The sequence below is a fragment of the Falco cherrug genome, chromosome 3 (assembly GCF_023634085.1).
Source record: "Falco cherrug isolate bFalChe1 chromosome 3, bFalChe1.pri, whole genome shotgun sequence".
Classification (NCBI taxonomy): Eukaryota; Metazoa; Chordata; class Aves; order Falconiformes; family Falconidae; genus Falco; species Falco cherrug.
In genome coordinates, this window is record NC_073699.1 from 6,909,725 (window position 1) to 6,925,408 (window position 15,684).

Sequence of the window (15,684 nt, forward strand, 5' to 3'; positions counted from 1 at the left end):
CTAAAGATATATATACTATTATAGAACAAATTGTTTTAAATATATGCTTTATGCATATGGGATGCATGTCAGTAAAAAATGAAATGCAATTTTTTTGGTATAATCAAGAAAAATGAACATTTCTATTGTCTATTGAAAAAATAAATTTTATAATTTCAGGTCTTTTCATAGACATAGACTGTAAATCTTTGCATTGTAATATAAATAATTTTCTTGTTTCAGATAACCCTAAACAAAGTAGCCAGATACCTGTCTTCATCCGGATTTTAGACATAAATGATCATGCACCAGAATTTGCCAAATACTATGAAACATTTGTTTGTGAAAATGCAAAAGCAGGACAGGTAAACAAATACTTATTTTAATGAAGTACTTGTAATTAAACTATCCTGGAATATCCTCATGACGACTTCAAGGTATCTTAATTTGAACAACTGCAAACCAACCCAGCCTCTTTATTCCCTATCTTCTACAGAATCTACCAGTTGATTCAAAAACTGAGGAGATAAAAGATGCAGGATTGTACCCTAGTATAATAACATAACGTGTAATACAAAATTGTACTCTAATGTGTTTTTTCATTCCTAATATCAGAATGTATTTTTCAGAAATACTTATCATAATGCTACAAAACCCTTTATACCGTCCGATAATTCAAATTCTTTCTGGATTTTTTTCAAAGCTATAGTTAAAGTAGCCACATCTTCAAGTGCAAAAGGGAGGAAAATCTTCTATTATGCTTTAGTAAAGGAGATGTGAAAAATAGACTTTTACAAAAATAACAGATAATGCAACTGTTTCCATTTTAAATTAAACTTCATTTTGGAATTAAGTAGAATTTGATCAAAGCTCATGTAGATCTCATTCTAAACTATTTCAGCAATTCTGTAATAAATTAAAAAGACAATAACAAGGTTTGTAGTGAAAATAAAGTGAATAACTGGGAACTGGGAAAGAAGGCAGACCAACGGAATTCAGAGCCAAGATATTACAGAAATCTTTTGGTATTACTGCCATTAGAACCAACATCTATTTATGATAATGCCAGTCAGACTTTCAGTTTTAAATCCTGTGAAGAAAGGTCTATGTTTTGCTGAATGTTAATTCTGACAGTATTTAGCAAAGAACTGGATTTAATAGCAGATTGGGTATCTCAAGATGGTCTTTCAAGTATGGGCCTAAGTCCATGCATAAGCCTATTCTCTAGACTGATGCATTTTTGAGTGGAAGAAAAAGCTTGAGATCATTTTCACCAGCACAAATCTGGCTGGGCTCCTGCTCAAGCATAGACACCAGGATGGCGTCCTAAACTCAGTTTAGGTCTGTCCTTGTGTCTTGTTAGTTTTATGCAGACACATCCAACCAAAGCTGACTGACTTCACAGAAATTATGTTGAAAGGATCAGAGTGTAGGATATTTTGCTTGTCCTTAGATCACAGTGAGAATACAACAGTCAGAGGCTTTACAGGGCTGTGGAATATGGGTACACGTCAGGAAGCATGCTCATGTTTTACCTTGGTCACTGTCCAGTGCTGTATTTAACACAGCCACGAGGGCTGCACTGAAAGTAGCATAAATGGTACCTGGGATGAGTCTAGAATTTCAGATCCTGCAAAACTCTAGACAGAGCCAGTACATGCAATTTACCAGTTGCAATTCAAATGGTGTTTTATGAGTGGTTTAACAGATGTGGGAGAGGGGAAAGAAAAAAAAGAAAAAAAAAAAAAAAAAGAGACCAAAAAGGGAGAAAAAGAGGATACAGTGGATTGCTGGAGCTTGCTTTCAATTCTACTATTCTACTTATTTTTTATTCATTGCACCTAATACTGGAATTTACGTAAGTGTGTTAGAAAGACAGAAGATACTTTGAATGAAATCACTTGGCTTTGAAGAGGTACTTGACCATGATTTTAATTCTTATGCAAGAAAGTCTTTTTTAAGAAAGTAATTTTGATGTAAAAGACATAAATAGAGGGATATGCATATCAAAGGCTGTGCTGAATTAAATTAAAACAGTGGAAGAAATTACAATATCAGAAAAATTAACAAGGAGCACCTTTCACAACTGGGGTTTATGATCAGAACATTGTGCCTTAACCAGAGACATAAATTGTCATGAGAATACAGTTCAAGCATTACATAATGAGCAAAAAAATCCCTAAACTTCTGGTTCTTGTACCCTCATAGTTGTTTGTTGATTTTTTTTTGTGTGTGTGTGTGATTTATAAGCTGTTTTTCCAGGTGGAATACATGCAGATAATTCTAGCCATTCATTTCCAACAGCTGGCACATGACCTAAATTCTGTCTGTGCAAAAAATTCTCTTTGCACAAGATGAAACAGACAAATAAATCTTAAAATCTCAGTATAATGACTGATAGCAAAATGAGTTATGTACTTTTATTGCTTAACACAAAGAAAAGTTCCAAAGTTTACAAAGGAAGATTTCATTGAAATAAATCATTTGTAATTTTATCAACTAGCAAGACAGGTTTTGTCATATATTTGAATCAAGTTCAATCTAGGCATACTGCTTGTCACTTTCCTTAGCCCTATTTCCATCTAGTCTGGCATACCTAATTAAATATCCATTAATGGATAAAAATTAATTTATCTTTCTGGTAAATTCTGTGCTTTTCTAGCAGACATGACAGAGGTCTATTAGATAGGCATATTGTTATTCAGATCTCCCTTACATGTAGCATACCAATGTAATTCCAGGAATTATTTTCCCTAATTGGAAAGATAGTGTGCATCATGTGTAGCTGCAGAAGAATGAGAAATCCAGGCTGTTTGTTCATGTTCTGTTTGTTAACAATTAGGTTCCTCAACACAGGCATGAGTTCGTATCTGGACATTTATGTGTAGTCGACTTAGCATTTCAGAAAACATATTACCTTCAGTACATGAGATAGATTACTTCTATTTTGGCGCCTAAAAATATCAATGAATATAGAGATATAAACTTCAATACTTTGGCCTAGGCTGCTAAGTTCCATATAGCCTGTTTGGTTCGTGTTTAGCAGTCCCCCCACAATACAATGAAGATATAGAATCATGTTGTGTTCATTTGGTACTACTCCACCTTATTTTAGAGATCACCTAAAGTAAATGTCTTATTAGAATCATTATTGCTTCTTTACACATCACAGCAGTGCTTCTACATCTGGTACCCATAGCAGGAGAGCCAGACTGAGAAGATAAATACATTTAGTTAATTTTTAATATTTTTTTTAATCGGGCCCAGCTATTAATCACACTGCTCTCTAAATCTCAGGTGCCTCAGTAAGCAGTCAAAATGATCAAATATTGCTCTCTGTAACCAAGTGACATTACTCATTCTCACATCAGCAGATTTTAGAGGCTGCATTCATTGGGTTTTTCAGATAGCCTTTGGAGGGTCAGAAAAATGAAAATCCTAGAGTCTCTCCTCCTCCCCTGCCACTCTTTTGTCTCCAAACAACAATGGTAAGACTGAGGAGAAGCATCGCTAGAGGTACATAAATAACTATGTTCATTAGGCTGGAATAGATTTGTCACCATGCGAGTCCCGTTCCACTGACTAATACACAGGCTAAAGAAAAATATGAGGCAGCCTTCCTCTTGCACAATTTACAAATCCCTAATCCTTTGCTGGCATGTTAGAGCCCCAGGGACTGTTGTGGGGAAGGCTCTGGTACAAGTTCTCTCATGCCCTTGTCACAGGAATTAATTGGGTCTTTTTAGCTGGATTAGAGGATGAGTCCTCTCCATGGAAACCAGGAAGATTTACTTGAAAAGAGTCTGATTTAACTGAACAATTTGCTAGTAACAATTTAGCTACTTTCAGCACACATCAGTAATAATATTTAATAAAATAGCCTGGGTTGCTTCTTTTGCACTGATGCTATATTCTTTCCTGCCATTCAGGGGCTCTCAGACATCAGAACAGAGAGAGTTTGTTTCCTCCTTCAGAAAGCTGGCAGATTTTTCTTTTCATTAGTCTCCACACCCCATCTCCCTTTTTCAGATGGAGCAGAGATCAGATTTTTCATGTGGCCATTGCTAATTATCAGTCATGAGTTGTTTATATATTGTAGCTGCTTTCTCTGGCTAGACAGCTATTGGTGTGATTTAGCGAGAGACCCATGCTGACAGTCTGTCTCTCTTTTGAAGTAAGAATTGGAGTTCAAGAAAGAATTTTCCAACTTCTGATAAGCATTCAGTCCTGTTTTAAAACTGCCAACAGATTTGTGGAACAGAGCCAAGACTTGAAAACCAAACTGTTTCGCATTACCAAACATGAAGCTTTGTTAAGTGGCAGGCATTTTAGAACATTTTTGAAGACGTGAAGCATCAAAAGTCTATTCAAGTTTGCACACATGTGATGGAGGCAGCTTTCTGCAGCTAGCACCATACAGGTGTATAGACTAAAACTGTGCCTGTACATGTCTGATCACTCAAGCTGCAAAATGACAAGAAGAGCATCCACTGACAGCTGCAGTGATTTTGAAACACTTCTATGTGAGGACACTTGAACTATATTATTATTTCACTCCTAGAGAAATGCAGTGACTTCAAAATCTACAAAATCTTTATTCAATCCACTGTGCTGTGTTATTAATACATTCAAGAACTGTATCAAGGAAAAAGGTCAAGAGAGGACAGGAGAAACACAGTTGCTCTTCCACCATTCCCCCATAGCATTTGCACACTACAACACTCTGATGATTGTCAAAAGCAACATCCCCCTTACATGTTTTTCATAGTATATTGCAAAGTGGTGATATCTTTCCAGATTCCTTGACAAATATATTCAGCACAAAGCAAGTGTAATAAATTTCAAGAATTACAAAGGCAGTGCTCCAAGATCCAGGATTTGTTCTGACCTCTCCTATACCACTTCCGAAAAAAGTGTCAGACAAAATCAAACAGCAAAATGTCCCAAACATTCCTTTCTCAAGTGCCTAGTGATACTTTTTAAGTTTTATCTCAGAAACAGCTGGAAGTAGATAAAGTGGACATTTGAGAAATTTTTCTGTTGTGCAGAGGTTTACTCTGTTGTACAGGTTTAACTAAGAGCATAGTAAAAAAGAACAAAAGCCCAAATGATTCAAGCGGATTGAAGGCCTACTCTTCTGCATATCTATAATCACATACAAGAAACAGCAAAATTCAGCAACTGTTAGTGTATCTCTAGCTTAACAATGTCTGTCTCTAGTGGTCTTACATCTCTGAGCCTGAAAGTACAATTTTCATGCTATATGATATTTACATTCTTTTAAAACTTCAGAATGGCACCGTCTACAACAGCAGACCATTTTTAAATTCCTTTGAAAGTGACATTTTTTTCACTGTCTTATTTAAAGTGAATTTTAAAAGAAGGAATTTTGAAAAAAAGGTTTAAAAATACAATAGCAATCACCAATATGCTGCTGTTTTGAAAGAAGAAGCAGCAGATTACATTACACTCTTTGTCTCAAATTCTGTTTTATTAGTAAAAATTTGTAACCTGAAAATATATTGCATCTGTCCATTTATAGACCTCATCTTGTTCAGCTTTCTTAAAATGAGCCTTTCAAGAATCTGTCTGAAGCACGTTGCTGCATTTTTAAAGTGTGTTCTGTGGAGCCAATGTGCTATGGGTGTTTATTCTCCTGACATGCCAAGCCAGCACAGACTGAAAAGCCAGTCTAAAAAGTGGCTAGCTGGTGCTGACCTCTATACTGTTCAAGATGCACTGCTAGCTTAACTTTTACTTTAATGGTTCCTATATTCCTTTTGGAGACAGTCCCAAACCCAAGTCCCCCCCTTGTGCAGCTCTCCATGTCCACAAATGCAGCCTCGGGAACAGTAAGGGCAAGCTCTGAAGTGCACAGGGACCCTTGATATCTCAGAATCTTTCCCCCTTGTCCATGTGTGTCGTGTCCCCCGTCCGTCCGTCCGTCCGTCCGTCCGTCCCCCCCCCAGCTTTTACTCAATTTCTGTCTTTAAAAAGCTTAAAGAGAACTAGAGTGTGGGCTATGTCTATGGATGTGCCAGATACATGTAAGGGATCTGTTACTAGGCAGTTTATTCATCCCCGATCACTTTTTCAGAGATGAGTAGCTATAAAATAGCTTGAACATAAACTATGGTCACAATTATGACTGTGGTGTAAGTCATGGCCTTAAAAACACAGTATCTAGGAGAAAAAAACCACCACAAAACAGTATTATAATCACACCATTTTCACTTTTGAAAAAATAATGCCAATGGGAAATAGGTCTAAACCCTTTAAAAGAATCTCTGGCCTTCATCATGAAATAGAATTTTCAATATTTTTTTTCCAGTGTGAATAATTCCTCCTTTACAACTCACTCATCTTACATTGTCAAACTGCTACAAACACTTTGTCCTGAGTGTAAAAGAGAAAACTTTATGTCAATGCCTAAGTTCAAATTTTCCATACCCTCAAAGACAAGTTGACCTCTAAAAAACTGAATTTATCCAAGAAGATCCACTCAAGAGTATGAGACTGTTTCTTTAAATACACAGAAGTGCAGTGCACACACAACCTTCAAAATAATTACAATAATGCTGTATTTTATAAATCGTGCTCATTTTCATGGGAAACTATGGAAGAAAGAAAAAGAATTTGAATGCTTTTTAGCTTCTCTAAGCCTAATACGCTTGAAATATATTTGAATAATTTTCTTGAAATAACTTTTGCCTCATAAATCTTAGGCTATTAGAGATCTTTCTCTGAACTTCTGGTGGAGTGATCATAACTCAATGTACATAACTGCTTCAGACTGGAAGAACACATTTCCAACATGAAATTACAATGTGTACAGGGAAAAGTAACAATTTTTTTTCCTGTAACTCTGATACCTACATTAAAAATGGCTACATCTTTTTCATTTCTGCAGTGATTATCTTTGACATCATTCTCTTTTATTTAAAGCTGTATAACAGAAAAAAAAAAAAAACCCAAACATTAATTAGATAATTGTAATTTCATTTTACCTATTCATAATTTGGAAAAATTAACCTGCAATCATTCTCTCTTATTGTTCTTTTATTCCCCTGTCTACCTGGTGGAAAAGCAGTCAGTTTTCAATTTTGTAGCCAGTAGTTAGAGCAGGTAATACATTTTGGTTGTCTTTTTTTTTCCTTCTTCAGCCTTACCATCAACAATAAATTTTCAATGTAATTAGGTTCACTTATGCCTGATACAATTGTCCTTCTCCATGTGGCTTGCACATGAAGGGAATCAAATCCATATCCTATAAACATTCCACTGATTACCACCTGAAAAAGCCCCAAAATACTCAACCACAATTTCTGGTAGCTATTTATCAGGGTATTTTCTCCAGAAGTTTTTCAGCAAGTAATTGCATAAATACTATCACATATTCTAATTCTCTGTTCTCTCTGGTACTTTTGCACTTTTTCTGTCTTTTCAAACTTGTGAAAATATAAGACAAAAATTTTCTCATTTCAATTTGGTATTTTAGTCGTATCAGAAGGAAATTTTTTTGGTAGCAATATTACATTTTTGCATTAAACAGCACAAAACTAAAATCAAGCACTATCCTGGTCTTGCTTTCTGTATTGCCACTCTCCAAGGCAAATTACAGCATGAGAAAAGCAACGGAACACTGGAAAAATGTCAACATAATCAGACACTCAGCAACATACTGAACAGGTTGCTTTGCCATAAACAGAGATTTGGCTAATCCTGGGAAACAGCTACAACTTTAAAAAAAAAAAAAATCTAATACTTTAAAAGTGAGGAGACCTTTAATATGAAGTTATTATTCTAATCACACTTAGAAATCCTACCTTCATTATAGTCACATCCTCATGTACAGGCTGATATTCACAAATAACCTTTCAAATTCCTCAACATGACTCAAAAATAAAAAGAACATGATAAAAACAAATCTTTTGGTTGTTTTCAAAGGAGCTGCTAGGAAGTGAATGAGGCAAACTCTGATGTCTCTACTGGGTTATTTATAACAATATTATTAGCTATAATAAAAGTATCCCAAAATTAACTAAAAAAATGGGCCAAATGCTCATTGTGCAGTACAGCACTTGCAGCAGCAGGTTTCTGAAAGATACAGTAAGAAAAACCCTTTAGTATTTTTGGTAGCCCTATAATTATATATATCTAATACAGTGTTCCATCCTGAGAGATGCTAAATACCCTCCAAAATTTAACAGTAGCCTCGAGTAGCATCAAGCTGATGTTCAAAGAAAGAACATAAGGAAAAGGCATTCCTCACTTGCTTGCTGCAAAACTTAAAAATCATGTCATTGTTACTTGTCAATTACTGTATTTCTTGAAGAAGTCATGCTGTACTTTCCCTGGAAATATCAGAAAAACAAGCTGTGAAGTAAGTCTTTGATAACAAGGGGCTTTGATGTCTGTGGGATTTCAAGAAACCCTCCACACTGGAAACACTTGAAAACCTCAAGACAGGCATTGGCTCCCTCATGACTTTCAAAGAAACAAGTCTGACTGCTGAGCTCTTTCTGCCTTTTAAGTTTAGGGGCCATAGGAACTTGCTTGTACTGAGTTGCAGCATCCTTAGTTGAATCTTACTCCCATTCTCATGCCACGAAGTTTTGTCATCTTGTGATTGAACTCAAACATGTCCTTGCAAGCCAAGGTGGAGTATGGGTCTCTTGGTGCAATACCTGCTTGGAAGTGCAACAGACAGAGCAGTCACTCAAACTGCTCCTGGAGTTACTGTGACTCATGCAACCCGGCATGGTGTTAACTGTTGCAAGTCATTTCACAAACCACAGCTATTCCCAGCTATCTTTTCCTTCCTCAGTTCTGCAGTTGTTTTCCTCAGCCTCTATCTGTCAGTCTAGTAGCAGATAGATAGCAAAAGAGTCAAATGCTAGCATATATATGTGTCTCTATATATGTAAGTATACACATCTGCATGTTTTGATGCAACAGGACAGCCTCTGCAATCCAGAGGCCTCTCTGTTTTAGTCCACTCTGCTCTGACCCTGTGCTGGCACTATCGTGGCTTCTTCCCAGCTGGGCCTGAGTGGCCTTGTTAAAGCAGCTATAAAGTTCCATAGCCAGAAGATTCAATTTAGGAGGGAGTAAAGCATCTCTTTTTATTATCTCAGGAGAACTGAGCATCCTGCCAGTGCAGTACTCCAAATTTATCGCCAGAAGCAGATGAGATGGACTGGGAATTAGACCCACTTAGCAACTGGTTTACGCACTACTCTCTTATTGCTACATGAGGCCAAAGGAGGTTTATAGCTTATTCAGACAGTCAACTGTTTCTGTATCACTGCAAGATACTGAGTACAAATCAAAGCACATGGCTGTCCTGCAGTGAGGACTGGCCCTTTTTTCATCCTTTGTTATGTATTTAAACAATAAAACAACAATTTGCTTACTGTAACCTCTCCTGTGTTTATGTGTGGCTTAGGACATCAATTTGTGTCTTTACATAGAGATTCATTGGATTTTTTACTGCACATGAAAAGCAGAGACCTTATTTCAGACACAAGATTTCTAAAATATCATGATATACTGTTTCTTTATAGCTCATACAGACTGTGAGTGCAGTTGACAAAGATGAGCCTCCCCGAGGACACAAATTTTTCTTTGAGTTGGTGCCAGAATTTGCTGTTCATCCAAACTTCTCCATTGTAGACAACAAAGGTAACTGCTGACCAGTACCACCACCCCATCACCCCCCCTCCAATACCACTTAAAACTTCATCCAGCAACATCTATTTATTCTCCTTTTTTGTTCTAGATAACACAGCAGGAATTATGACTAGAAGAAATGGATACAGCCGTAATAAGATGAGTACCTATCTCCTGCCAGTCATAATATTTGACAACGACTACCCGATCCAGAGCAGCACGGGCACGCTGACCATCCGGGTGTGCGCCTGCGACAGCCGGGGGAACATGCAGTCCTGCAGCGCTGAGGCCTTGCTCCTCCCGGCTGGCCTCAGCACGGGGGCACTGGTTGCCATTCTCCTCTGCATCATTATCCTGTTAGGCAAGTACATGTAACGAGCTGTTTAATTGACTAGGTAAAGGTCTGGTCACTTGTCCACCCCTGATATTCTTTAACCCCTTATTCTCATGACCCTGCAGAACAATATTTCATTTCTGATGTTTCGGTTTAGGTTGTTGGGTTTTTTTTAACTGTTTTATAGGATGGAAAAGGAGCTGAGAGAGCAGGAGGTGGAGCTACTATGGGCTGTTTGTCATCATTACTCTTCAGAACAAAAGAATGAGACAATCAGTGTTATTTATATGAAATAAATTAGAAAATCTAGGGTCAGGATTAGATACCATGCTCATTTGAGTAATGTTTTATTTTATAAATAGATCTTAATTTATATCCAGGACTTTAAAATCATATTCCTGAAGCTGCATAATAAGTTTCTCAGGGATTAAAAAATTATCAATTATACTGGTTATTTAATAATGAATTATTTGTAATTTTTATATTTGGGAAATATTTAGCTCAAAAACATAGAAGAGAAATGTTCAATTATTTGCAAGTTGCAGCGAGAGCAGCTGGTTAAATAAAATGTGAACGCAGAAGTTAAATGGATGATTGGAAAGCAAAAGCATTAGAAAGATTATGTGATATATGAAGAGATTAGAATAAATGTTAGATCCTAACCTGCTGCTAAGAACATAAAAATTGCGTCTTCAATATTTTTCTTACCAGAGAAGTGACTCCTTGAAAGTGTCATCATCATCTTTATTTTCCAGTCAAACTCTGTGGAAAACCTCTTTCCCTTTGCACCTGTCCTAGCAAACACAGCTTGCCAAGGGAGCAGTGACATGTTTACAAGTGTCACTTTATATCATTCTAAGGACATCACTTTATTTTCAGTTTTTAGGTTGGATTCAAGTTACCTCCAGTAAATATTCAGTGGACCACAGAGGTTGTTAGGAAAGGGGCAATATGTAGGAACTGTATCAGTACTTTTGGGCATAGGGAAGTGAGGGTATTTGAGCTCTGACAAACTGATTTGCCGTACTGCTTAGCTTCAAGCATCACTGCTGGCCTGGGTTTAGTGTGAGTCAGCTTGGATTCCCCAACATGTTGCCCAGGCATAGTCTGAGCCGCAGAACTTGCAGGGCACCACTTCCAGCAGGCAATTACGGTTCAAACTCTGCCACATCTAGCACTCTACCTTGCATAGTTCTTAACACAATGTCAACAGGCTCTGCATCTTCAAAGCCACCCTTCATGCACGTTCCCAGCATCGTACCATGATATGTGAAAGATATTAGTTCCCCTCTCCCTACCCACAGCACATTCAATCTTCCCTCTTACTCACCAGTACTAAAGTGGTTTGGAGTAAAAACTTTGCTACTAAGACTCAACAAAATTGCTCAGCATTGCTGTAATGTGTGGTTTGGCAACCACTCTGATGCTTCATTGACAAATGATCTCCCTGGCCCCTCTAATTTACTCCAGCTACTGGAGCTAGGGTCATATTTTTAAATGCATTAAAGCTTTGAATTCCTACTGAAACCAATAGCATTTAGACACTAGAACGTATTTACAAATTTTTCCTCAGTTTTTCATCTCCCTCTGTAGAGGTTAATTGTTGTGTCAATCCTTACCTCTCCAAAAGGAAGAGTTATTCAACTAAAATTTCTTAAACTAGGGGGATCGTGTTTTTAAAAAGAAACACTTAATCATTGCTCCTGTAGGTTTAAAATAGCTTAACTTTTTGACTGCCATGAAATCATTAATATTTTTCCTTATTAACTTCAACTTGGAGATAGCTTATATCATTATTTTCCTGCTAAAATCCCACCCCAGCCTTAAAACTTTTCCAGTTCAACAGATAATGTAAATTATTTGTTCATTTATTTAATTTCTAACTGCCCATTTCTTCATTCATGTTTTGTTTCTTTTCAGTATTAGTTGTCTTGTTTACGGCTCTTAAGAGACAGAGGAAGAAAGAACCCTTGATCATCTCAAAGGATGATGTTCGGGACAACATCGTGACCTACAACGATGAAGGAGGTGGGGAAGAAGACACGCAGGCTTTTGACATTGGCACACTGAGAAATCCAGAAGCGAGAGAGGAAAGTAAGATGAGAAGAGATGTTATCCCAGAAACTATATTTCAGATAAGACGGACTGCACCTCTTTGGGAAAATATTGATGTCCAAGATTTTATTCATAGAAGGTTAAAGGAAAATGATTTAGACCCAGCTGCCCCTCCTTATGATTCACTAGCAACATACGCCTACGAGGGAAATGATTCCATAGCAAATTCCCTGAGCTCCCTGGAATCACTTACCACAGAGGGCAACCAAGACTACGATTACCTCAGTGACTGGGGACCTCGGTTTAAAAAATTAGCAGATATGTATGGTGGAGAAGACAGTGATCGAGACTAAGCAAGTAATCTGTGACCTGGTCAGTATTAGTGGAATTCATGTCTATGTTACTAGATACAGTGGCCTACCCTCTCTTACTTGGGAATAAAAAACTTACAAAAAATAGGTGTTGTCTTAGTAAGGGTTTGCTTAATCAATAAGTCAACGTGAATGAATATAAATGATTTAGATTTTAAAAAAATCTATTGATCACCCTCTCTGCCTAGAAACCTCTGATGAAAGGTTTTTATTAACAACGAAAAGACAATAAAAGGCTTTTTGTGCCTTTAATAATGAGATGGAACCTTAATTTTTTTTAATTGCTTTGCATTACCTTTCCTACTAGCTGGGACAGTGTGCACCTGCATTGTAACATATTCTCAAAAATATACTTTAAAAAAGTTTAATATTACTGCCATATTTATTGAGTTAAAGAATGTCTGTGTGTTGATTCATCATGATATTTTTATATATGTATATTTATATTTTTGTATTTTTATTAAATAAATTAGTATTTATAAAAACACTACTTATTCACGCACTTTGTTAATCATAAGGAACTGTCCAATCTTTCTGAACAAAGGAAACTGCGTATTGTGCAATACTTCAATTTTGAATGCATCTTCTTATATTGGATTAGTGCTTGAAATGTAGAGAGTTCTCTGTGATGGGAATGCAGTGTAGAAAAAAGAAAAATTATTTTGAAAAAGTGATTATAAATAAATGCAGTCTGACTTGCAATGTGTATTACTATATGGCATAATAGTATAGTTTCATTGTGAAACTTGCCCCCACATACCTTCTTATATAGGTGACCAGTGATAAGATTTAACAGATATAAGCCTGGGCATTTAAGGAACCATGAAGGTTTATCCTGCTAGATATGAAAATGATTTTATAATATGCCTTTTAAAAAATTGAATAATTAAGAAAATCTCAATAATGAAAGGAAGGTTTTTGTATTCTAATCTTATTTTTAGGTTTTGAGGCAAATCAGACATGTTACTAATAGCTTCTTTTAAAATCAAAGTGAGCCAAGCAATAAAAACAAAGTCAAACTACTAGTTCATTAAAGATGCTACTGTTTTCTTGCTTCAAAGAAGTGCATACACTTGCATATTTTCTAAAACATTAATGAAAAACTTCAAGTATATATTTGTGTTTAAAATCTGTTTGCTGGATCAGCGTTTATGCAATGCACATTTTCTTTCAGAACACAGGACAGGAGGAATTTACCTGGATCACATGTGACATAATTGAGACTTGCAAGGTTCATCCACATTTGTTTAAAGAATAGAAAAATTTTTAAAAGTCAATTTTTTCAAACGAAAAATCAATGTCATCAACAGTATAGGATGTACACTACCCATAATGTTTCCATTTTTAATATTGATTTTAGGGAAAACCAAGTGCATATTGATGTCCAAAATAATAATATTTTAAGGTTTTATCTAGTTTACTTAATTATTTTTCAGAAGGAAGCTTAAGATACACATTTGCAATGTTATGTGGACTACTGAGGCACTCACCTCTTACCACAAAGATACAAAAGACGCTACACACAAGGTCACTTCACCTAGATATAGGAACACACTCCTGCTTAACATTTTCTTCTCTACTATGTTGACTTTCAGATGTTTTCTCAAAAATATCACTTTACTATTATTTATTTTATCCTTCTATCATATTCTTCTGACAGCCCCAAGGATGCTTCTCGTTTTCTGATACTGTACTTCTCTTTTTTTGGGGTGGTGGTGGTGTGTGTCAGGGGATTGTTGTTCCTTCCAGACAAGTGCCTGAACAGCTCACTGAGCTGCGTGTCAGGTCCACAACACTATGTTGCAAGCAAAAAACTTGAGCGGCACAAGTCAAAATAACCTGTATCCATGTGGGAGCCAGGTACATGGATGTGATGTAGTTACAAGACATCAGCGTATAGCATAAGAATGCATATTTCTTATTTTGGGGTTTTTTTGAGGTGAAAACAAAAGACTTATGCAATGTATGTTCTCAACAGTGTTGCAGGCAAAGTGAAAGTACACCGGAATGCCTTGGTCTTTCAATGCAATCTTCATAGTTTTAAGGCACTTCCTTAAGATGTGATAGAAGGAAAAAAATGGACAATAAAACAGCTATGTCCCTGAAGAGATATGAGTGTGGAAAAAAGTTAAAAGAAAAACCAAACCAAACCAAACCAAAACAAGAATATAGGAAGAACTTCCTTGACTTATAGAAACTGTACACCTAAACTTCATCTTCAGTGACAAACACAGTAGATTGGACTAAGAGGAGTTGTAAGTTGTCATTAGAAATCTGCATATCACACAGTGATGTAGAATGGCAGGAGAGAGGAAAAAGAAAATACATCTGACCTCAAGCACAGACAGATACAGACAAGGTATACGCCAGTGGAGCTGAATAACTTGTTAAGATGTGAAGAGTTGGTGCAGGACACATCAAAGGGCATCAGTTTGATTTAGAGAGGCTCCTGGTGGAAGGCAGGATGAAGGAAACAGGGTGTGAGGAAATCTTTCTTGAAGACATATAAATTTAATTTATAAATTAAATTTTCCACACAGAAATAATCTTATTTGTGTATTGTTATTTATCTACACCCCTACCCCACTCCCCCCCCCTCCAACCCCCTTTTTTTTTTCTCTCTCCTCAGAAAGGAGTGACAGAAAATAAGAAGTAATGTAGAAGTCACCTCACAGAATGCTCTGGTAAAGACATGTCCTCAGAATCATGATGTCATAGTACTACAGTGGTACTGGGAAGAGCATAAAAAAAAGGCACCCTTCTCCTCTCAGTCTAGGTTTTCTCATCACATGAGTCATTGACATGAAAACAAAGGGAACTTTAGCCTTTGTTTTCAGCAGAGAATGAGACTCTCCCATGCTTTCCTGTTATAGTAGTGAGCCCAAGAGCCCTGTATCACTTACAGTGCTGTATGTTTAATAGAGGACTAACATGGATTTACAGCTCAAAGAAATTCACATAGTTGATATAGCAAAAGAAGTAATTTCTCAAAATTGCTAAAAATTTTAAGATTTCTTAAAATGGCTAAAACTAGCTGGCAAGTTACCACCCGACATGCCTAACTGTAAGATGTGTGGGCTTGTTCATTCAAATGGGCTGCAGAAACTAGTTCTTCTATTCAAAATGTGTTTTTAAAAATGTGTCTTCTATTCCTCTTACATCTGAAACAACACAGTAAATAGCACATCACAGATGAAGAATTTGTATTCATGGTGGAAAGTACTGTGATATGTCTGTCTTGCACTGTACCATTTTCTTCTGTTTACATCCACT

At 36.5% G+C, this 15,684-nt stretch overlaps 1 protein-coding gene across 1 annotated transcript in view; it reads left to right on the forward strand.

Moving 5' to 3' along the window:
* Positions 1-12,917, forward strand: part of CDH9 (cadherin 9) — a 66,876-nt gene extending 53,959 nt beyond the window's left edge. Inside the window, exons 8-11 of the mRNA XM_005432793.4 lie at positions 223-344; positions 9,546-9,663; positions 9,761-10,012; positions 11,906-12,917. Of these exons, the coding sequence (XP_005432850.3) occupies positions 223-344; positions 9,546-9,663; positions 9,761-10,012; positions 11,906-12,393 (980 nt within the window). The 3' untranslated portion in view covers positions 12,394-12,917. The remainder of the gene's footprint in view (positions 1-222; positions 345-9,545; positions 9,664-9,760; positions 10,013-11,905) is intronic.
* Positions 12,918-15,684: the final 2,767 nt, after the last annotated feature.